Genomic DNA, 25,589 nt, shown 5'->3' on the forward strand with positions numbered 1-25,589 from the left:
ATAAAAACAATATATATATATTATTCGCCACAAGGCTTTTTTCTCAATTTTATTTTACATTTAACTGAATTACTTTTCATTCAGAATACTTCAATTTTGTTTTGTTATTTGTCTGTAATAAAATGAAACACACACGTCGAATGTGTTGCTCCGTCTCTCCAGTTGTTTCTACTCCGTTCACTGTTGTCCTGTGGCGGTAAGCACCAACTTGTCTTAGCGGACCACACATCATGTCACGTTTGTTGTCGCTAAAAACACTTAACGTCGTATTTAGCAAACGGGAAACTATTTTTTGCAACGGAAATGATCCTCACAATCTTACGGAATCTACAGTAACCGTTAATGTAGTGTAACATTTATTATTTTCGGCAACCGTGGGATGTTAGCAAACCCCAATACGTGTGTAGCTAAACGTACCGTTTGGGAACGTTACGCATTCTTTTGCTCCAAATGTCAGAGAAGGACGACTCTGAAAGTGACATTTGGGAATATAAACCTCTTGAGAAGAAAAAGAAGAGGCACGAATCACCCGCTGTGACTAAAAGAAGATGCACTGTCAAAAAACCCTCCAAGAGAGACACTTCTGTCCCGGTCGAGTCACCCGACGTGAGGGTCAAGACTCCTGGATTTGGGGACAGCAGGAACGTGGCTGGGAGCAGTTTCGAGTCACGTGATCCACCCTCAAAGTCATCTTCTGCGAGTGACCCAGTGCAAACGGACCGTGCTGCTGAGGGACCGTCCTCTGGAGACTTTTGCCCCATGTGTCAGATGCCCTTTTCCATTCTGGGGGTACAGACTCAAAGATGGCATGTCTCTGAATGTCTTGACACCCCCAGGGACACGTGCACAGGTACAGACATCCACACTCCTTCATACACGTCATACACACCTGAACTGACGCAACATACAGGACTGTCTCAGAAAATTAGAATATTGTGATGAAGTTCTTTATTTTCTGTAATGCAATTCAAAAAACAAAAATGTCATGCATTCTGGATTCATTACAAATCAACTGAAATATTGCAAGCCTTTTATTCTTTTAATATTGCTGATTATGGCTTACAGCTTAAGAAAACTCAAATATCCTATCTCTAAATATTAGAATATCATGAAAAAGTATACTAGTAGGGTATTAAACAAATCACTTGAATTGTCTAATTAACTCGAAACACCTGCAAGGGTTTCCTGAGCCTTGACAAACACTCAGCTGTTATAAATCTTTTTTTTACTTGGTCTGAGGAAATATTAAAATTTTATGAGATAGGATTTTAGAGTTTTCTTAAGCTGTAAGCCATAATCAGCCATATTAAAAGAATAAAAGGCTTGCAATATTTCAGTTGATTTGTAATGAATCCAGAATGCATGACATTTTTGTTTTTTTAATTGCATTACAGAAAATAAAGAACTTTATCACAATATTCTAATTTTCTGAGACAGTCCTGTATACTGGCACGCTCTCTTTGACACACCGGCCCTCGATGAAATAAATTATAAATATTTGTATTTTTCAATATGCTTTGAAATGCCATATACTGCGAGATGTTCTTCATAGTCATTCCACAGTACTTGAAGGATCCAGCGATTTAGCAATGCACTTCCATAGGATTGAGGTCTTACTAGAGACGGATTCAAAAAAATGGTCAACACCACTGAGACAAAGCCCAACTTTTAGTCCCTGGGATGGTCAAAGCTCCAAAAACACTGGATTCTGCATCACCCACCATCCTTTATCGTGTGTAGTTTATGTTATATGGGATGGATGTTAGCGATGGAAAACCTTCCACTTATTGACCTTAAGAAGGTTATGTAATTGCAGAGTTGGTCGCCGTTTACATTGGCCGTATAGCTCAAATCAACTTGGTTTTAATGACTTTGAACGGCAGACTTTGAGTGACGTGAGGCAGCCATATGTGTTTGCCTTTCAGGCACTTCCGTATTAGCAAAAATAATAAAATGTAGTTTTCTCGTCATAATATAACTTGGAAAGTAATCCATTGAAAGTAATGGCACCAAATTCTGCCTGATTGGTAAATGCCCATATCTTTCATGCACCAAATATCTATCTTGGTTAAAATGGGAAATCCCATGCCCAGTTAAAGAAAATCTTTACCATATCATCAGAATTTATTTTTCTAGAAAAGCTGCGACGAGTAAACTGATGTAAAATCAAGAACGTCACATTTTTTGAATATCTGTATTTTGAATTTAGGTGCTTTTAAATAATTCTCATTTTGTACAATGCTGACATGTCTAATTTCTCCATGTTTTATCTGTTTACACAGAATGTCCAAATGGTCTTCAGTGCTTCTCGAGCATTTCAAGCCATTATAAGAAATTCAACCACACCCTCCTGGCCCACAGTCGAGCAAACAGCGACGCAGCCCTCCTCGGTCTCTCCCAGCAGGCGGGGACAAGCGGGAAAACCGTCTTCAGCTGTCTCCCAGGAATGATGAACAATGAGTTGGATGGCTCTAGTTTAGAGAATTCACAGGATAGTGTTCTCAGTCTTTTTGCCTTATCCAATCGTAGTGTCACCCCTGATCGTAATCACATCGGAACGCCTCCATCTCAACTTACAAATGGACTTCTGCTCCTGCGCTCACCCGGCCCGGAGGATTTTAAGAAAAAGAAAGGCTGGTCGTCCTCCACGAAAAGCCAAACATCTATCGGTTCTTCCCAAGAAAGTCGAACAGAGCTTTCATCCACTCCTGTCAATGCAGAGAGTGGAAGACAAGCTCGTGAAGGTTTACTCAAAAGAGAATCTTCCTCTGACAACAATAATGCGATATCCTATTCCCCTCTTTCTGAATTCCCTGCACAGACTGCAGTCAACAGAAGTGAATGTCGAAAAGTACTTTTTAATAAAGACGCACTTCCCAATGCGGATGAAGACGCCACGGTGCTGTTCAGTGACGATTTCTCAAGTGAAGATGAGCTGCTCACTGACTTTATAAATACTTTTGAAACCAATAATGTGCAGGTGAAGGCGTCAGCCTCCTTAAACACCCGGCTGTGTTCAGTTCCCTCATCAGCCGCCTCGACAGGCGCCGAGAGCCGAGTTGATTTCCTGGGTGAAAAAGAAGCTCACGATAAATCTACCGGTGCCATCGGTCCATGTAAAAGCGGCATTCGGTCTCCTCAGAGTATTGTTTTAGAGCGCCTGAGAGAAACTCTTTTAAGCTCGGATAGCCTGCCTTTAAAAAGCTTGAACGACGACAGTATTGCGGGACCTTCGTCGCAAGCCTCCACCGGCCAAAGATCTCAAATCATGTCGCCGCAGAAGAGCCGGACCAAGGCAGGTGAGGCCTCTGGGCTGAAGCAGACGGACATCGGGGTGTTTTTTGGCCTCAAACCCCTGAAGGAGAAGGAGAAAGTTGCTGAGAGTGGATCAAATGAACTCAACGCCACCTCTGTTCCAGCACTTGGTGAGCAATCAGGACAGAGGAGAGAAAGGCAAAGAAAGAGTAGGACTGACAAAACCACAGCGACGGGAGATCATAGCGACGTAGGGAATGCTCGGGGAAATGCGGGGAAAGGTGGGACCAGAGGCTGGAGAGGAGGAAGATGGAACAGAAGGAACGCTGACGGAGAAGTGGAGTTCCCACGTTGTCCCTTCTACAAGAAGATTCCAGGTCAGTGGGAGACTTTGTGTCATTTATCGCGGCATACTTTTGAATTATTTTGTGTTTCGCTCTCTAAGATATCGGCGAAATGTTTATTTTTTCTCAGGCACAAAGTTTGTCATCGATGCGTTTCAGTATGGAGAGATCCAGGGAATCACAACCTACTTCCTGACACATTTCCACTCCGACCACTACGGAGGTTTGACCAAGAAGTCCAAACTTCCGATCTACTGTAACTCAGTAAGTAAAGCATTGGTTGTTGTAGACTGTGAAGGACTTCCAGTATTATTTGATTCTATAGGTTGGGGTTCACGCTTTGTCATTTAACCCTCCTGTTACCTTCACATTTACTCACATATTTTACCCTCGGGGTCAATTTGACCCCAGCAATTAAAACCTCCAGAAAATTATTTAGAATTAATATTGTTTCCCAAGTTTAAGTGTGAGGTACTTTATGTTTGTTTGTTGACCTAAATAGCCCTTTAAATCTATAAAAAAGTTGATATTTCTTATATTGACACAGTGAAAAACAGCCTGGGGTCAAATTGACCCCAAAGAACACCGACGTTAAACATTGAATGGGGTCAAATTGACCCTAAAGGTAACAGGAGGGTTAAATGGTGGCAAAGTGTCTGTTAAGTGTTCATACTGGTTGAGTTGTGTATCAATCAGCCATATGTTAATCGATAAAGGGAGTCAATTATTATACTATATTTCTTATTTGATGATTTTCTCTGCACAAAAACAAAAAAAACAGTTATGGAAGGTGTTTTTTACTCAGATTTAATTTAAGTCCACCGCTGAAACAGCATCATACACCAACTCGATATATTTTTTATAATTCATACAGTGAAAGAAAAGAAGAGTGTAGATGTGTGTGTTTGTGTTATTAATAAATGGCAGCTCTCCCCTCCAAAGGCCTTTTAGTCCTTAAATACTATTATTTATTTGCATTTCATTAAAAAGCTCCCTCAATGCTCTCTTCCATAGAATTCATAGAGTAAATGCCTCATCCAGGTGTTATCTCACTGCACTGCATGGACTCAGCAATGAAAATGAACTTGCGGTTATGAATAACAATTTTACCAGCGACTCTATTGATTTGAATTTAAAGACCTTTTGTGTTTCTCTTGTTTCTTTCTTTTTTTACACGGTTTTGGATAAAAACACTTCACATCCAGGACTCTTTGTTTTTCTGGGTCGGTTTGTCTTTTCCGGTTATTACTTTATATCTTTGTTGTCATTGTGCAAATGTTGCATCCAATTACGGAGATGAATTAACCCTCCTATTTCCTTTGGGTCAATTTGACCCCATTCAATGTTTAACCCTCCTGTTACCTTTATATTTACTGACATATTTTACCCGCGGGGTCAATTTGACCCCAGCAATTAAAACCTCCAGAAAATTATTAGAATTAATATTGTTCCCAAGTGAGGTACTTTATGTTTGTTTGTTGACTACCTAAATAGCCCTTTAAATATATAAAAAAGTTGATATTTCTTATATGTTTGACACAGGGAAAAACAGCCTGGGGTCAAATTGACCCGAAAGAACACCGACATTAAACATTGAATGGGGTCAAATTGACCCGAAAGGTAACAGGAGGGTTAAACATTGAATGGGGTCAAATTTACCCTAAGGTAACAGGATGGTTAAGCAAAAAAAAAGACAAAATTAATTTATGTATATAGCAGAACAATTATATATTTCTAATTTAGACTTCAGTTCATGTGTTTTGTGTACAGCATGTTCCTTATGGCATCGTTGATGTTTTAGTTATCCTACTGGGGTATTTAAGAATATACCTCTGAAACACATTGTAATCCCCCAATATATAGTATCTAGAATACAATGTTTTAGTGGAAGAAGCTGGATGTGAATTCTCCCGTCAAATGGGTCATGATTTATCAGTGGGTGCTATGTTAGGATTATAACTAAAAACAGACTTTCAAGGACTCATCCGTTGGGAATTTGTTTATTTGGTAGGTCACATGAAATTCAACGTGGACGCTAGGTGGGTCGCATCCCAGAAAAAAATACGTGTTTTCACAGCTTTTGTGGCCGTTGCCGAGTCACTGCGTGTAAGTAGAGGAGAGAGATTTGCGTTGACTGACGGCTGCCTCGCCTGCTCAGATTACAGGGAACCTTGTGAAGAGCAAACTGAAGGTGGCAGAGCAGTACGTCCACATCCTGCCCATGAACACCCAGGTCACCGTCGAGGGAACCACGGTCACCCTGCTGGAGGCCAACCAGTGAGTCATCAACCCGACGGCAATCAGCCACTGTCCCCGATTTCAAAGTCCGAGAGTCGAAACCAGTGGTCCCCAAACTAAGGCCCCCGTTTCCACATTTGGCCCGGCCCCCTGAACAATACCAGACTCATTATGAATTTTTTTTTTCAGTATGGCCACGCAAATCCTAGACTTTTTTTCTGTGAAGAACACAGAGAGGGGTGTTTGGTTATTATTTATTTCATAAATAGTGTTCTTTATTTCCTGACTTTTTTTCTTACTGAAGATCCCGGAAAGGGTTATTAATATTTGGTTATGTGTGGCTTTCTGGAAAACAATACATGTTTACATTTAGGCACCCCTGTGATCGTCACATTTTTTTCTGTTACAAACTGACCCCATCAGAGAAGGGAAAAGTTATGTAGCCCTCACAGGAAAAAGTTTGAGGACCCCTGGTCTAAACCAACTGCCTAGATTGTTTCACTGAAGAATACTAATAGGCGTTATTTAGGGAAACCGTCAGCTGTTTTTTTTAAGGTTTACAGCATTACTTTTAAATTGAAACCTTACTGTACCAACCCTTGTGAACCAGTCACCGCTAGTAAACCTGCGTTATTGACCACATTCCTTGACAGTCAAAGCTTCTCAGAAGATGCTTATCCTAGTTCATCTGAATTCCTAGCTCCTTTTTTTTAATTACAAATTTCTCTTTATTCAACAATAAGAACACAAATACAACAAGTCATCAACAACATCGACAACCAGAATTAAAAATAAAATATATAAAAAACAAAAAAAGGGGGAAAAGAACAGAAAAACCTGCTGTCATGTCAATTCGGTGTCAACTGCCATAGGGTCCACTTCCTCCATTTACTGCAATTCCTATCTCCTTTTAATCTTCGTGCATCCCGTCTGTTCTGTCAGTTGTCCAGGAGCTGCCATGCTGCTGTTCTTCCTGCCCGACGGACAGACTGTCCTCCACACTGGAGACTTCAGAGCGGATCCCTCCATGGAGACCTACCCCGAATTGCTGGGCTGCAGGGTGCAGACGCTCTACTTGGACACCACGTTAGCGCCTCTCTGTCTCCTCTCATATTGCTCTGTATAAGTTACCATTTTGATTGGTTACGTGGACTAATATGCCTTAAAATGTGCACGCTTTATTCATAGTCCATGTCCTCGGACCAAACGGGAGATGTTCAATGTAAGCTCTTGTAATTGTTCAGCTACTGCAGCCCTGAGTACACCTTCCCCAGACAGCAAGAGGTCATCACCTTTGCAGCCAACACAGCCTTTGAACTGGTGACCCTCAACCCCCGGACACTCGTGGTGTGCGGGTCCTACTCTGTGGGAAAAGAGAAGGTCTTTCTGGGTGAGTGTTTTGAAATTGTACTTGACGCTTATGTGGTTTTCTCATCTTTTGTTGCTGCGTGTATCTCCTGAAATGTAATCATTTCTTTATACGGCATTAGAAACATACCTCAGTTACTTAGCTTTAAAAATATATATATATATATATTTAAAGTGAATTAATTCATCCTGTTGCTGACTAAAAACCAAAGCAGTTAATTCATCTGGTTTCCCGAGTCCATAACAGTTGGGAAAGCACCCAGGAGGAATAAAGTAACAGAAAGGAATATTATTTGACAAAGGTCTGCACTTGCCGAAAGGCTCCCGAGCTGATCATAGAACATGAGGATTATTGATTAGTCTCACTGAGCGCCGTCCTGCTGTCGCCACCCAACGGTGACGCAGCTCGAGTGCCTTACCCCGTCGTTGAAGAAGTTTTCCAATCATCCCGGAAAACCGCAACACGGAAAAACACACACAACACATACGTTCTGACAGAGGCCCTGGGGCCGTCACAGGGCTGATAGAACTCATCAGTCTGATAAGTTGACCGATTTGATGAGACATGAAATATTTTCTCATGACGTATATTACAAAAAAATAATTTAATTCTAAGAATAGTATGAAAAAAACTTGTTATCCAGCAGTTTATGTCATACTTTATAGAAATGTTCTTTTGTCTTGTTGTGGAGAAAGTAAACTTTATCTTGAAATACAACATACACATCGTTGGTGGGGCGTCTTAAAAGGAAAAGGTTGAATCGCCCACAATCCTTGTTTTTACACAGACCGTAATCTGCTTTATTTGTAGCGCTGGCCGAGGTCCTGGGGTCGAAGGTGTGTCTCTCTCGAGACAAATTCAACACCATGTGCTGTCTGGAGTGGGAGCAAGTCCGGCGAAGTGTGACCACCGACTGGAAGGCAGCCCAGGTCCACGTGCTGCCCATGATGCAGCTCTCCTTCAAAGTAGGTGCAGCAGGCTCACTTTCCATGAAGTGGTCTATAAAGAAGAGCCATTTCAATAAACTAAGTACCAGCAAATATATCCCATCAGACTATGTCCCCCAGCAGTTTCTATATGTATTCACCACATCCAATGTGTGTGAATAAGTTTGACGGTTTTTATTTATTAATGCACTACTTGGTGAGATGAAGGGCATTCTAACTAATATAGTTATACACTATTTTCAAATTGTCTGTAGAATTTTTGTGTCAATTTTATTTTTCTCTTGTTTAACCGACAACTCTCAAATTGTCTGTGGACAGTTTATTTAGAAATGCAAAAATCTTTTTATTATGCTTACGGCCTATTCCCTATGCAAATATCGAGCCCAGCAGTTGAAATAATTAGGAAATGCTAATTATGATGACCAAGCACATCGTCTTTCGAAAAAGAACTGAAGCATTTCAATTTGCCATATGTATAAACACAGATAAGTCCCAGAGTTGGTAGAGTTCAAGCATCACTAGGCACAGAAGGGCTGACTTGGGGAAAATATGTGCAGTTTAGATTTGCATTGGGAGCTTTGAGTTGACTGTTTAGCCATTTTGTTTTGAACTTCTACAACTTGGAGTCACCTTGAATTAAATTGATGGATTAAACTGTATGAAAAAAACATTTTAAATTCAATGTTTTCATTATAGACAAAAACATTGCCGTTTTGTATGCCGGCTGGCAAACAACCTCATGTTTGCAGGTTGGACGAGAGCCAAATATCTAGGTTTTAACGGCTGTTCTGGGTAGCAACCGTCACATTTCATTCGATACATCAGGCTCACATGCTGCGTCTCATTCCTCACTCCCACAAACTGCATTTCGTGTACAATGTGGCGCCGTTTGAATGTTAAAACTCTCCCTTCCATTTCTCCCCTGGTCGTCCTCACATCTCCAGAAGCTGCAGGATTACCTGGCGCGCTTCTCAGAGCGATATGACCAGCTGGTGGCCTTCAAGCCCACAGGCTGGACCTTCAGCCAGCAGGTGGAATCAGTGGAAGATGTTCAGCCATACGTCAGTGGCAACATCTCTATCTATGGTACATAGATTATTTATTATCAGGAAATAACACATGTATATTCACATGAGACCATCTGCAGAGAAAACACCGATATTCCATTATGAGGTCAAAAAGATGCTGAGTGTGTTTTTTTGGATTGGATTCAATCTATTGTCATTGCACACAGGCAACGAAATGTATTCTCTGCCTTTAACCCCTCCTTAGTTATTAAGGAGCAGTGGGCTGCAGTGAATCGCCCGGGGAGCAACTATGGGTTCAGTGCCTTGCTCATGAACACTTCGACTTGCAACTAATGGGGAGAGCGGGGATCGAACCGACGACCCCCTCACCCCACTGAGCTACAGCCGCCCCGTCTCATTAATAAATCCACCTCTTTGCAGACATTTGGTCGCTGTGAACCAGTATTTTAAAAGAACCAGAATGTTCTTCAAATTGTTGTATTTAGCCTGCAGCTCCCTCTTTTGGCAAAGAGCAGAGCGGAGATATGAAGAGAGGCTGAGAATGAACAATAGAAGAGTTGGTTTAGCTTGGCCACGACAAGAGGGGCCATATTCAGGAGACATTGCCAGGGTTCCTACGGTCACGGAAAACCTGGAAAAGTCACGGAATTATAAAATGGTCATTTCCAGGCCTGGAAAAGTCATGGAAAAAACTTAAATCATAAAAGTTTGGGAAAAGTCAAGGAAATTTGTTATAATCACGTGTTTATTTACGCCGAGTTTGAAATAATTAATATGTTTTTTAAAGAAAGACGCTCAAAATATAAGCCGGCGTACGCTCTCAATACGCACAATTTTCTAGATTTTTTATGTTTATACCGAGATTTCAGTTTGGTCATGGAAATGTGTTTTAAAGTCATGGAAATCCGTCGGTCAAAATGTGTAAGAACCCTGCATTGCACGACAGTTGTCTGCCATGACGCCACACTTCTACAATGGGTTTTTACTTTACACGGCAGGTTTCGCCCGTTGTTCGCCCTGCCCTCTGTTTCATGTTCTGAATAGATCCGTCAACAGCATCAGCCATCTGGTCTGTAACCCACAATCACCAGCGAGAGACTGGCGCCACACACTCGCCCGTGATGTCTTCCTCCTCAGCAGTTTGTGTGTCAGTCAGGCGGAAGCCAATGAGAGGCCTCTCGCTTGTGTTGATCTCCTCCTGCTTCTCTTCCCGGCCGTATGCTGCGACCGCTCCTAATAGCATTCCCTACATGTGGGAGGATCGACTTGTCCGCTTGAGTAGGTTCAGTTTAGATCGGAATTATTATTATCATCGGGATTTATTGTTATCCTCATCTACACGTGAAATAAGCTCGAGGAAAAAGTAAACGTGGGTTATTTTAATTTAATTTAGTTTTTTTTCTTGTTTCATTTTAAATTCTTGTTGAACTTGATGATGCAACTGTAAAGTAGTTATGAAACTGGGCACTTCGCAGATGATGGAAAACAGGCTTCCGGACGCGCGTGAATTAAGTTATCAACATTTAATGGCAGGAAGTGTCAAACAAACATTCAAGGCGCTCTTCCTCGGCTCCCGGCGCCTCCGATACCTGTAGAAGAGACCCGATTTCTCTAATCCATGGAGTTTCATACTCAATCTCACCGGCCCCAGTCAAAACGTCACTTCCGGTCAAGTCGCTAAACAAGTATTTTCACAATAAGAGTCCCGTCTTGTTATTGTCCGCATTAAAGTCACTTTCACAATAAAAGTCCCTTGTTATTGTAAGTCACTTGACGGAATTCAACCGGCCTCGTCAATCTATAACACTAACAAACAGTCACTCTCATGCAACATACATTAATTCTTGCCATTTACATTTGCATAGAGTAAACATTACCCCTATGCTTCATAATACATTAATAACAATATCAATATTCTCCCTAATATTTTCTATTATAATATCTTTCTATATGTATTAATTTAAAACATAAGACCTCTGCAGATGTTATCAAAATAAACTTATTTACAACCCTTTCTGCGGTCTCGACAGGAATCCCGTACAGCGAGCACAGCAGCTTCCTGGAGCTGAAGCGTTTTGTCCAGTGGCTTCGGCCCCTGAAGATCATCCCCACGGTGAACAACGGCAGCATCGCCAGCAGGAAGGCGATGGAGCAGTGCTTCAGTGGGTGGCTCAGGGAAACCACAGCGACACTCTAGCTTGTGTACAGGTCCACTTTGTTCACGGCGGAACCTCTTCTGCTCTTTCGCCACTCGGAGCTAAAGAGGGATTATATTTCAATACCGTATGACCATGAGAAACACATGTAATGCTTTTTAATGATTGTTTTAAAAGTTGCTCGCCTCGGAACACCGAGCTCATCACGGCGGCGTTTCAACGCAGAGCGAGGGGTTGTGATGTGAAGTCGGTGATCATGAACTGCAATATCGTTTATGAAAGAAAGGCTCAAGTATATGCTCCTGAGCCAATTTATAATCACGGTTGTGCTTTTATTCACAATGGGCTGAATTACAATGGCCCAATTCTGAAAGCTGTTTACACATGCGAAAAACATTATCTGAGGTCATAACACGCATCATGTTGACAATAAGGCTTACGTATTGTTATTATTACATAATGGAACTGAATAAATTGGATGTGTTTGCTGCCTGTTGTGGCTACGTCCGCCCCTTACCTTTGATTGCTAACAATATAGTGCTCCTTTTAAAACTGTGCAATTTTATAACAATCTATTTTGTGCTATTAAACCAACGTTTTATGCTTGAAAATAATAAATGTTTTTAACGCTTTGTTTTTTAATTATTTTTTACAATCTGCTCATCGTGTGGACGTGAGCTTCAGGACCAGTTTTGCTATATATTTTTTTGAATTTGCAAACTTTGCGCCGTGGTTTTTACGGTTATATAATATTGTACATTCAGATGATCCATACCAGGCACGTGCACAGACATTTTGGGGGGCAGGTGCTCAAACCCCCCAAAAAAGGGCACCCATCGCCCAAAAAATGTTCTGACAGAGCTGAAACATCATCAGCATTCCACTAATTCTGCGGTCCTCGACCTGCGTTTCCTCTTGGCAGGATGAGACGGCTAGTTTACATTTTCCTGATGAATAAATATGAATTATTACATGGCAACGACAGTACAAGAGTTCTGATTGGCTAACGGGTACTCATGTAAAAAAATAAAAGCCCCGTTAGATATCAAAATACATTTGGAGGGAATTGATGATGGAGAAAGTATTTTTTATTAAATACTGATGAATGAGGAAACAATTTGTCTCCAGAAAAAGGGGCAATTTTCTCATCCAGGGCAAAAGGGGAGGAGCTTGAGTCCCACTAGGGGTCTATCTGTGCACGTGCCTGATCCATACCGATGGAAATCCGAACGCAGGAATACATGCCGCTGTTGTGCGGCGGCTTTGAAAATGCAGGTTCTTTTCTTGCATCAGCAGTTTAGTCTCTGAGAACGTAGAGGGAGAATCTCCGTCTCTGTCACAGGCGTCTTTCCACAGTCACTGCCCGATTTCACCTTTCACGTTGACCAACTTCAACTTTATCATTGCTTTTTTCATTCTATATAATGCATGTGTCGTCATGACTATCACCCACTTAAGGAGGTGGTTGAAATAACCACTGTATCACTATATCTCTGTCCACAGCCATTTCTAATAATAATAATGGCCTATCGTATTCTCCCTTGAGGCATGAATATGAGAACTGAAAATCCGTCATATGAGTTTTTCAAGTCGGTGGCTCACGCCATATGTGGAGGTGATGAGATAAGAAGAGAAACAGGAAGTTCAGGTTGTTAAGAATTTACGCTGCCGGGCAGGATACAGAATCCTCGCCACTTTTTTAAATAATAAATCCCCTCCAGCTCTCACATTGTGTTTCAGTAAATCCCAAAATTAAACTGCTTTTCCTTAAAACAAGAAAAGGCTTTTGAAGGAAGGAAAATTGCCAGCCAGTGTTTTTATCAATCTGGTAAAATGTATAATTTTACAAATAAAACAGACTCAGTGTCACAGTATATCCAGCAGTTGCTGCAACTTAGCAAAGAATACATTCATTTATGAGAGAGTATTTTTTTCATACAGCACAGTTTGAGCATCACAGTTGAAGAACAGCCCTAAGCGATAAATCATTTCAGAAACAAAATAATATCTTTGTTACAACTCATATTTGTTTAACAGCTCCATTAAAACGTAAAACATGAATCTTGGAAAGGCTGAAACCATGTGGTAGGAATATTAACAATGTCAGATAATTAGATGTTAAGAGTTTAGAGGCGAGCTTTGTCTTTTTGTGGACATCCTTTTACACTTTAAATAAAGAACTCTGACTGACAGGCTTTGCAAATAATTTCCATTTGATATTGTCTTTCTCTGGGAGTGGCATTGGTCACCAGGATAAAAAAAGGATAAAAACATCTTTCCGTCTTATATTAAAAACAGAAAACCGCCCTCGGCTGTCAAAGGCGTCATTTCTGCTTGGAATCGGAGAGACATCGGTGATAACAGCCTGAGGCTCCTCCCCATTCTGTCTGCATTTTAATTCACAAAACTTGGACCGCATGAAATACTCGTCTCTTCCTTAATCTGTTATTCCTCCTGCAGTAATTACTTCCCAAGCAGTCTCGAGGAACCACAGCATGTGTGGAAGAAAGGCCTTTTCACAGTCGACGCCAGCTGCTGGTGTTCTCAAGTCGGCGCCGTTGGCCCGGCACGGCTTATAGCACTCGGCCGTATAGTTGTGCCACACCAATTAAGTTTGAATATAATATACCGTGGCAACATTGGATCTTTTTTTAGAAATATAATCGAATCACTTTGTCGCCTCGTGCGCAACATCGTGATCTTCATATCACTTTCTCATCGGAGCGCCGTAGCTTCTAGTCATCTTGGATTGAAAGATTCTTATTAAAAACAATATTCACACATAAGTATATATACAGTCACCGTGTGCATATTTCACAATCTCTGCACGACACACCTTGCACAATCAGAATTGTGTCTTTGGAGTCCAGGAGCTTGTGTCGTGAGAAAGTCTTCGGTATGAGGAAACACGTGCCTGTTAATCCTTCGCCTTTTGATTCTATTCTCGGTAATCTCACCTTCAGTATATACAATATATGAATGACATCATAAACCACGCTCTGGTAAAACTGCAAATCACTGTTTGCACACCGAGCGCTCGGCGTATTAAAATGCATGGAATTTCCTGTTGACCAAATCTTTGAAATACTTAAGGGTTACCACAGTTTAAAATTTTAATTATGCCATGTACATTGGAAATTCAAATTAATTGTACAAATTCAAACATAAAAGTAAATTTATTTGAATTTACAATATAATAATTAAATAATAGATACTTTGCACGAGTACTTCCAAAATAAATCTTTCCATTATATCCTAAAATGTATGTTTACATTTGAAGAAATTGTTCCAATATGGACCTGTTGACTTTTCAATTTAAGTAATTTTGAAAATCAATTAAACCTTACAAAGTATAAAAGAGATGTGAATTTAAATAAAAGGAAATTAATATTTACAATTGATGTTTTGAAAACAAAATTAATTTCTTAACAAGATACTTCAACTATTCACATAACTTGAAGACATGATTGGGTCAAATAGCAACCATTAAATTAAACAAAACGATAACTTTCCTGGAAACTGGTACTTCATCTTATAAATTAAGAAAAATTAGCTATAACTTAAACTTAAAGTAGAGAAGTGATTGACACTATATGAACATGAAATGCTTAAGCAATATCCTCAAATATATTCGAAATTAAACAGGATTTAAAGGATAATAGCAGAATACAATATATTCCCTCAAATATGAGCTTTGACATAGAATATTCTAGCATTTAAAGCAAGAATTACTTACAATAATGATATATATTCTGCCGTCAATGGCTAACGTAATCATGATCAACAGCTCATAGTAATATGCAGTGATGTACAAGTCAGCAATCAACTGAGTCTATACTCAGTATCAAGATCATAATCTGATCATAACATAGCAAGAGCAAGTCATCGTCAATGCCAGTTGATAATCTAGCTTCTTCGTCAAGCTGTAAGGCAATGTCATCAGAGTGTCAGCTAGATACATGATAGTCTGGCTGCACCGATCGTAATTTCCGCCTTCAGAGATACATGAGATAAGGTGGTCATCAGTCGAGACTGAAGAGTGCCATAGACCGATCTCGATATGAGCGAATCTGATCAACTACTGTCGTAACGTGGCAGCAGTAACGAGCAGCTCATTGAATGTCTAGGCTCCAAGCGGATTGCTCTGATATGGTCTACAGGCGCATCGTTGAGTAACGTCAGATCGTCGCTGCATGTAAGTCAGAGACTGAGAGATCAATATCTGAGTAGTAAGTACGTTTGAGACATCTGCGTACTGATCAAATATGTACATCGCCAGTCAAAGAAGGAAATCTCATTTTCATAGATTGCTCTTCAGTACCATTGAAGACTCATTGGGTTTAAAGCTTAGTTGACAGATTCAGACATTAATTCTACAGCTGTGTGACAATGTAGAATATTAATCGATGTAAAATAATGAAATCAATTTAAGACATGACGAATCAACACGAACTAAAATATCATTAAACACGGCACAAGGGAAAGTTTGTATAAGTCAAAAGAATATATAATGAATTTCATCTATTGGAATAGTATCCAGATCAACATGAATAAAAAATGATAAATCAAATCAAATATACAAATGATATAAATAAATATATATAATATATAATAATACAGTAAATTACAATACAATATATTCAAATAATATAATATTAGATTAAATAAATAAATATATTTGCAAATAAATCGAAATAATCGTAAAGGAAATAAAATTAATTAAAATTTGTATTGGAAATAAATAAATTTTAGTGATGTATATATCTTAGAAATGACGTAATTAATCAAGAATTTTAATAATGCTGATAAGACTAACAATCTAGAAAAAAATAATATTATCATATAACAATATGCAATCAATGGTACGTAGTTATAATTATGGAAATGCATGATAAATGAAATTCAAGATAAATAAATTCGATCAATACAACTAACTCAATATTGCATCAAAAGAAGGTTGTCATTTCCAAAACAAGGTTGTGAGGAAAGTAGAGATGGTGCAGTGTTACAGTGTGGCTTGCGCCACTCTGAAGACGCGAATTGAGCGCATTAGCTTTGCACTGCCACCATGAAAGAACAAAACTTGATCAGGACTGCTGGTTCAGAGTCGACTGATCTTCATTGGAGCAGGATCAGCATCGCTGCTCTCGATACCAAAAAAGACAACTCAGAAGAGTCTACATTATGAGTAATACGATATGTAATCATCCGAGGTTAATTCATTCCAACTGCTGCAATTGTGATGTAAGTATTACAAATTACACATTAACATGAAAATCCAAGGCAAAATGGTAAGCTATGATAACCTTTGCATTAACAGCCATGAATGAACAGGTCATTGTATCTTGTAAAATTGCGTGAATTAATGGCAGCTCTAATCATTGAGTGATAATCGATACAGAAATGTGAATTACATACTGATATCAGCATGTTTCAATTTGATACTAAGCATTACATAGTCACAAAAACCGAATATCACGAGTTTCATTCACGGTATTGGTAATGACGTTCAAGAACATGGAAACTAGCAGCACTCTTAGGGATGAATCACTTGATATCAGCATGATTTAGCTTGGTTCCTAATCCATGATGTGACAATATCTGAGTTTAGACCTTCCAGCCTTAATAATATAGCGTCATCTAAATGTAACCATAATGATCCGACTGATAGAAATCCAAATGCATTGGGAACCTCATTTCATGCACGATCGAATAAATCTCACAATCAGGTCCTTAACATCTTAATAGCATCATAGCTCAAGATATGAACTTACCGATGCAAGGTTAAAGCGAACACCTTCCATCTCGAATCAAGGGTTCAAAGCTCCTCCAATCGGCTCTATGGGTTATTGTGACGCTCCGAGACCCATAGTTGCGAGACCACTGCTCATCGCTGGTCTCACTTCATTCGCGTGATACTTGTACAAGTGATCGACTTAGAACATGGGACCAGCTCTTGGCTCACTGCCGCGATCAGCTTGCTAAGTTCTTGAATAACACTTAACGACAACTTTGATCAGTCAGTTCAGTACCTGAACGTGTGATCTATGACTGCGTTAGCATCACTTGTATATTAGACGATCATGTAGAAGATCTTAAACTTAATCACTTACGGCGTTGAAAACATGATGATCATTCACGATGTTCATTACTTCCGTTTTCAAGTGTACTTCTCTTCTTAGTGCCACATGTTTAAATTTCACTGATTTCTCTAAATCTAGACAAAATTCACATTAAACTAATCATACTACCATGAATTACGTAATGAAGAAGAAAACATGAAAATAGATCGTTTAACCCATAGTTCTCACTTGCGTACGATCTGCTAACGGCAACATTTTCCAAACATAATGTATTCCAGATAACTGCTTCAAGAAAAAAACTGCACAGACTGCCAAGATTAACTCAGACTTCCGAAACCATCACCACAGACTACCGAAGGAGCCCGAAGCTATCACAGCATGAAGGCTGCAAGCCCTCCCGACACATACAGACACGGTCCGCGAACGCGACAAATACGCAATTGCAGTCATAATGCACTTCAACGGCAGTGACATGCCCCGTGATAAGAGCTCCAGCCTCGCCGTACCTCGACAAGCGCTAGCGAGCACAGTCGATCTGCTCGCCGGCACCTACTACAGGGGATGCCAGACGGTCATCCCTCTTCCCCAGCTCCCTAAATGTCCAGACACCTGATCATTGCCAAGTGGCAAGGTCTGACCATCTGCCTTGTGAATGACGTGCGCGTGATGTGACCAGGGAGCTCTGCCGGGGTCTCGACCAGGGCCGTGGGTCTGTGCTCCAGTGTGCTATATCAGCTACACTTCAGTTTGGTTCTCAGACACGAGCTCTTTTGGAGGGCTCTGCTGGCAAAATGCGGGTTGCCGCGATCAGGCCATTCGTCAGCTCGCACACACTCAGTGATCTGACTGGCCTGGAGTGTACAGGAAAGTGCTCACTTCGAGCCCAGCATAAGCCGATCACACAGCTGGAAGTCAGCCTTCAACCATCAACTGCACTTGCACATGCAGAAGGTACACGAAAATCTATTCTACATTTCTACCAACGACAATGACCAATCATAATTGATCATATCTAAATGTATATCAACGTAGAACAAATTATCACCCTAATTGTAAAGAACGATTAGTATGCATGAATCTCAACAATGATTCTGTGGTTAGCCTAAACATAGCAAAGACAATGACACACAGCTGCTAAAACTTTTAGAAAGTTCATTAAATGAAGTGTCTAATTTCATACACATTTGGGTAATTAATTTCAATTTTTCAAATCAATTGATAACAGTTAAATGACATTTACAAAGCTTTCATTCCATTCAGTATGTTCATAAACGTTCTGAAAATTGAATTCACAGTAATGCATTTAGTACTTTAAACAGTCACGTTGTCATACATAGTACAGGTCAATGTTTCCTTTCAATACATTATATTATTTTAATAGAATTTATACAGACTTGAGCATTGGTCAAAGAATATCCTTCCCCTTTTTTCCTATTATTGTCATATTGTAATGTATTATTAATTGTACTGATCAAATCCTAAAAAATCACAAAATGATTCACTTTTTATATGTATTGTATATTAGTATATTAAATGAATTTGCATGAGTTCATGATTTACTTATTATTAAATATAATTTAAGAATTTCATAATCTATCTTACTTTCATGTAATTTATAATTTATATGAAATTTGCTATAATAATTAATCAATAAATAAAAATAAACGATATAATAGAAAATCAATGCAAGGAAAACATGTAATAACAATTATCCAAATATGTCAAAACGCAAAGAAACCATAAAATGGAAATAAATATAAAATTAAACATAATCAGAGAAACTCAAGTACGCACTGGGATACCGAAACGCCCCAAATCAAACAATAAGTTAACTAATACGTCAGGACTCGTTACCAAAGGGGAAACAATCAGGGAATACCCAAGAATAATACCAGATAACCAGTCAAAATATTGAAAGTGACAAATATAGTAAAATATGAATATACATATTTATTAGTCTAATTTAAATTAATTTAATTCTATGGATTATTTAATGTGTAAAAGAAAACATTGATACAATATTGTTATTAGATTTACATTATTTAATTTTACAATTATAAGACAATTCATTATGAGACAGTATATGTTGTTCTCAGACCATTCAACTCAGTGCCCCTGGGATTAGATGCATTGGTTATACATTAAGCTATACTCAATCATAGATGGCTCAGATGTATGGGTCATGTGACAGTGTGTCAATAAATACTTTTATTTGAGATATTTCGGGGGAATTTCAGTCATGTAACTGCAACGTCTTGGTTGGGTTCAATTAAGGTCTTGGGACCTTAGCGGCATGTCACGCCCTTTTCTCTATCTCTCTCTCTCTATTCTCATTTTTTAGTGTCCAATGTCAAATAAAGGTACAAATGACCCCCAGAGATATATGAAATGATGTGTACAGATTAACAATGAGGACACATGTCTTTTCCCGTCACAAAAAGAAACCATCACAACAAATAGAGTCATACAGAACGGCCGTCGACAGATGTCGTCCGTCCAGATGCATCAGAGATAGAACCACACCGACAGGGTGCAAGCATTTAGAAGGAGTAGCCAAGTTAATGCAAGGCATGCAACATTGTGGACCAACCTCAAAAGGCACAGCTGCAGATTTCTTTTTCCACGAAATGGGGTTTGAAGTAACCTGGTCAAAAAGGAAGAAAAGTCAAATTTCAAAAGTCAAGCGGTTGCTTCTTGCATTCACCGGGGAAACCCGGGGAATTCAGACAGAGCAAGCACTGTGAGAATGGAGGAAGAGGTGGAAAGAAGGAGTGGAAAGAAGATACAAGCAACTTATCGGATGTCAAAACTTGTTGGCATTCGTTTGAGCCAGGCGACAACAAGAATTGTTCAAAGCATGGGGACGACGAAATAGCTCAATGTTTTGTCAAATATGCTAATTTTCTCTGTTTTCCAAGACAAGATAGATATCAATCGGTGATCTTAGACTGGAGCAGGATGGCTAGAGACAAGGGGAAACACCTAGACTGGTTCTGGGGTTTATCCTTTAACCCTCCTGTTGCCTTAGGGTCATTTTGACCCGATTAAATATTACACCCTCCTGTTACCTTTATATTTACTAACATATTTTACCCTTTGGGTTCAATTTGACGCCAGCAATTAAAATCTCCAGAAAATTATTAGAATTAATATTGTTTTCCAAGTTTAAGTGTGAGGCACTTTATGTTTGTTTGTTGACGACCGAAAGAACACCGACATTAAACATTGAATTAACCCTAAGGCGGCAGGAGGGTGTAATATTGATTCGGGTCAAATTGACCCTAAGGCAACACAAGGGTTAAATATTTACCTCGATTGTTGGCTGCCCATTAGATACTTCCTTTAGAAAAACAAACAAACATGAAAGTGTAAGAGACTCTTGGTCTCAATAAGCAATGACAAAACATGATAAAGAAATAACACCTCAACGTACCTGTGAACTCATACACGTTTGAGGCCGGTCTTTCAAGGCTTCAACCAGGTCGGCGAACCAGCCGTTGACTTCCTCCCTAAAAGCGAGAGGGGCAAATGAAACACTTGAAAGCCAATAAGTCTCAGGACCTCAACAATGACGTTGCTGTTACATTTATTTTCAAATTAAATCCCAAAATAGAGTGGAAATGGTGACATTTAAGCAGCAATTTGGTGTGAGCACAGTGGAAGCTAAAGCCATTATCAGCGGAAAGACAGAAAAGTAACATCATAATTTACTTTTGATTGTTTGAACTCTCAAAATTGTAGCTGGTGTGGAAATGGGACAAGTGTTTTATGAGGCGCCGTGAACACGTCAGCGGGGGCCTTGAGAGGAGAACTGGCCGACCCAGCCGTGTGGCCTGAATCCTGGTTACACCATCCCCTACTTTGAAAGTGATTCGACCCCTGTATCTCCATCTATCCGCACAATGTATCCTGATTTAAATGCACAATAAAAATCGATTCTTGTTTTTTTCAAATTCCCTGAGTATTGATAACACGCTTTTGATAGAGATTTTAAATTCAAGTTTTTACAGTAAAGTGTCGTAAAATGCACGGAAGTTAAAAAAATGTCCATCTCAGAGCTTTATACATCCCCCGTAAACAAAACAGCCGACTGACCGGTTCTCCCCGATGAGGAAGTAGTCCCGCTCCGCCGCCCTGATGTAGAGCACGCAGGATGGGGAGCACTTGAAGCTCTTCTGGACCCAATTCCATCTCTGGTGCTTTTCAGGGCTCACATGCAACAGCGAGATACTGACAACGGGAAAACAAAGGACGCATATGTTGAAAAAAACAACGCTGATTTAGTTGCATTTGGAAGCTATTAAATACGGTAAATTAAATAATTTGTGAGAACATACAGCGTTAAGTCAATCCCTCCAAGGGGCTTGTCCTTTTCCTCTGGACTCCGGAAGTACTTCAGCAGGTGCTCTTGCTCACTGATTTTGTACAGCACAAAATACCTCCTCTTCCATGATTTCTGCAAGAGAGCGATGATTAAACACAGAAACATAAAGAGCGGCGAATTGTTGCGTCCATCGTGACGACTCTGTCACCTCTGTCTTCAACCCTTTTTGGGGAGGAGACTTGAACAGGTATCCAGATCTTATTTCCGTCGTAAGTTTGATTGATTTGTAAAACACCGCATTTCCACCTGCGGGGGGAAAAAAAGCCGGTTGTTTTGTGATCAATTAGATCGTGTCTTTGTTGACAGAAATCTTGAACTTTGTTTCCTTGTACTAGCTGGCTGGGAAATCCAGAAAAGGATTTAGAGGAAAAATGAATGATGTGATGTGTGTTGACATTGGTACATGTTAACAGACTCATTACTGTTATTATAATTTCCCCATTATTGTTATTATTTGTAGTAACATTATCTATATAGGATGTGTGTATACCTTATCATTTAGACTTTCTATCTCATAATTATGACTTTGTATCTCATAATTTCGACTTTGTATCTCATAATTTTGACTTACCATGGGGATATTTTTATTATCACAGCTATATTTTCATGTTATTTGTATCCCTTATTGTGGAAATTGGTTTCCATGGTTTATACAACCCCAATAACAAAAATATAAAAATAACACTAAACCGCTGCTGACTCAAACCCTCTCCTGAGGTTCTGGAGGTTGCTTAGCAACCCGCCAGCCATCGCTTAACAAGAACAATAAAAATACACCGATATATATTTAGCTGGACCTCCATTTCTCACTCATCAGTCTCCACCTGTTAGTCTCTTCAGTTTGCTTTTTTCACTTTCATTTTTGTCCCTGTCTTACTTTTGTATAATTTATTGAATTGTATGTGTTCATGTACTTCACAGGTTTTATACTCACTTTTCGAAAACACAAAAATAATAAAAAACTTTTTTTTAAACACATTCTAGGTTTCCTTGTCGAAGTCAAATGACTGTTTTGTGACTTGACAAAGCAGGAACCACAAATACCAGTAAATAACTCGACTCAACCCATAAAGAAGATTACCTACCTGTTATCTTCTGGCTCTTATGCATTGTGACACCACACCTAAACCAAAATAACACAGGAATGCATCAGTAAAGAAATAGTTCACCTTTTAAACTAACAACGGCAAGCGGAGAGTGAAGTACGGCTGGATACACAAAACAGAAACAACATTAAGGTGCAGGTGTATGACAAATATCATTTCATATTCATTCTTATTTTGGATTTATAGACGTGTTCCAGTAAAAGCAAATCTGCTCTTATTTAAAAAAAATACCTCAGGCCTTTGTTAACCTTTACACAACTTTACACGGAACCAAACATGTTGACAAGTGGACGCTTATTCAATTGTGTTCCAGCATGTGAAAGTATGTTAGGAAAGACACATCATTCTCACACATGACGCACTACACGCTGGCTGTAACAGGGACACAATGAAACCAAACATAATGTTGGTGGTCTTACCTGTGGAGCACCTCGAGAGATACCGCTCACCTCGCCGTCTTCGACTGAGTGCCGCTGCATGAGGAAGCGGGATGCTTTCCGATAGCTGGTAAACAGTTACGACATATTTCCACTGGGGAACCGGATTTTCTGGTTCAAGAACTCAGTTGCCTTCAAGTCTTCCTGTGCTATTGTTTCGCTGTAGAATTCCATGCAGAGAAATGTCTTTGTGAAAAAACAGAATGAGAATTCAAAGTTCTCTGCAGACAAAAGAAAAGGTTGATGCCAGCTTTTTGACACCAGAAGCTTCATCGGTTGATATTTCATGAAGAATGAGTGTAGCAGAGACAGGGACTTAAAGGTTACTCCAAAACATGTCGTTGACATATGGAGGGTGGGCTGTTCAGTGGGCTGTTGCAGGTCACAAATACATGTCAGATTTAAAGAAAGTCAGATAAATACTGGGCTACGCCAAATCATCACTGAGTGAGTTGTAGATGTGTTTGTCGCGATTGCAACAGCTAACAGAAAAGTCTTCAATCTGGATGTAGAGGAGCTGAGGGTCTCTGAGGGTCTCTGAGGGTCCCTGTGGTCTCTGTGGGTCTCTGTGGTCTCTGAGGGTCTCTGTGGGTCTCTGAGGGACTTTGTTCCAGATATGTGGAGCAGAAAAACTGAACGCTGCTTCTCCATGTTTAGATCTGACTCTTGGAACAGGAAGTAGACGAGTCCCAGAGGACCTGAGGGGTCGGGGTGGTTCATAAGGTAGCAGCAGATCACAGATCTATGTCGGCCTAAACCTTCAGTGCTTTATAAACCAGCAGCAGGATTATAAAGTCCATTCTTGGAGACGTTTGTCCCTGCTGTGCCCGCCTACATTTGACCTCTCCCGGCTTGTACATATATATATATATATATATATATATATATATATGCATAGACCACTTGTGCTATGCAAAGGTCACAAAGGTCATGGTTAGCATTTTTAACATGCATTGGCTGAGGCTAATGTAACTGTCTCAGGGTGAAGATGCACTTCACCGTACCCAATGTACATATGAATTATTCATGAGATACTGAAGCAACATCAATGTCCCTTAACTTCACAAACTCCCCCAAATGTGCATCTAGGCCACAAACACACACACACACACACACACATACGCACACACACACAAGCACACTCACTCACGTGCATCAGGGTCAGTGTCAGGTTGGTATTAATAGAGTTCTTATGGCTTTCTTGACTGATGTGTTTTTTCTCTCTCTCTCCCGGTTGACCCTTCCTTCAGCCTGCTTTCTTCTCTCATGGGTGTCTTGTTTTCTTTATGAGAGACTCTCTCCTCCTCTTGAACTACAAACCACCGACGATCAACTCAACATCTGATCATCAGCTGGTCCTCTCACGAATTGACGCGTCTTTCTCGGCGAAGCTTGGTTTCGAGGGGCCTGCCCGTCCTGCCGGGGGTTTGCAGCTGGTTACTCGATACCGTGTGCTGCCCAGCCCGGAGGACGTGATGACATGGACTATTCGGAACTATGATTATGATTACGGTTTCTTTTGATGCGCTGTTTGGCGTTGGGTTTGCCGGAAAGCCCGGGGAAGCGGCGACTACCGTCCGAAAGCCCCTGGCTGCCCGACGACGAAATTGAATCGAAAAGAAATGGGAGAAGAGTGAGTGGGTGACATAAAGCTGTTATATGCAAGACTCCAAACTTAACTGACTGGAAGCAACTGCTTTCAGCTCGGGCTCTGCTTTGGCTCCCTCAGCGACGGGCCCTGAGAAAGGCCGAAGAAGGAAGACAACTCTCCCTGAACCTAGAAAGGAGAACCTCTCACATTTGTTTCCTGACCCACGAACACCATCTCCAGTTTTCTATCTCATCTTTCAAGGCTATGAATCCGCGGCCTTTGGCATCTTGCCGGGACGAAACACTGGGCGACATACTGAAATAACTTACCAGAATACATCAACGACTTCCCATCTACTCACCCCCTCCCACCCCCTCCCTGACTTTTCCTTCGCCTGCTTTTTTACAGGGGGCTGTGGCTGGCGCTGCTGTGATGCTGGACCGGCTGGCTCTGCCCCAATGGATGTTAGCCGGTGCCCCAACTGTTAGATCCCCTCCCCTTCCTAAATCACCTCCCTCCCCTATTAGTGTACTTGCCTAAATGGCAAGTGTGAAGTCATGTTTTGGGTGTGTGTTTCTGTAATGGGATGTTTTTTTCGGGGGCTTGTCGGTTTCTCTGGGCATTCTGAGAGGGTTAATTAATCTTCCTCCA

The 25,589-nt window shown here is 40.3% G+C and overlaps 2 protein-coding genes across 2 annotated transcripts; one reads left to right on the forward strand and one right to left on the reverse strand.

Annotated features, from left to right (window-relative positions):
* Positions 1-216: 216 nt before the first annotated feature.
* dclre1a (DNA cross-link repair 1A (PSO2 homolog, S. cerevisiae)) lies at positions 217-11,969 on the forward strand. The gene is made up of 9 exons (XM_056429431.1): positions 217-850; positions 2,283-3,632; positions 3,730-3,863; positions 5,758-5,876; positions 6,780-6,923; positions 7,082-7,227; positions 8,017-8,171; positions 9,098-9,239; positions 11,212-11,969. The coding sequence occupies exons 1-9, from the start codon at positions 451-453 to the stop codon at positions 11,376-11,378; spliced, it is 2,757 nt and encodes a 918-aa protein (XP_056285406.1). The 5' UTR covers positions 217-450; the 3' UTR covers positions 11,379-11,969.
* Positions 11,970-19,729: 7,760 nt separating this feature from the next.
* On the reverse strand, positions 19,730-23,340 carry LOC130203712 (pleckstrin homology domain-containing family S member 1-like). Its single transcript, XM_056430077.1, has 8 exons — positions 23,330-23,340; positions 22,890-22,927; positions 21,953-22,050; positions 21,758-21,876; positions 21,516-21,650; positions 20,854-20,929; positions 20,731-20,760; positions 19,730-20,064 (listed from the first exon to the last, which is right to left on the reverse strand). Exons 2-8 carry the CDS (start codon positions 22,912-22,914, stop codon positions 19,852-19,854), a joined length of 696 nt encoding a protein of 231 aa, XP_056286052.1. The 5' UTR covers positions 22,915-22,927; positions 23,330-23,340; the 3' UTR covers positions 19,730-19,851.
* Positions 23,341-25,589: the final 2,249 nt, after the last annotated feature.

This window comes from Pseudoliparis swirei, chromosome 13, assembly GCF_029220125.1.
Source record: "Pseudoliparis swirei isolate HS2019 ecotype Mariana Trench chromosome 13, NWPU_hadal_v1, whole genome shotgun sequence".
Lineage (NCBI taxonomy): Eukaryota > Metazoa > Chordata > Actinopteri > Perciformes > Liparidae > Pseudoliparis > Pseudoliparis swirei.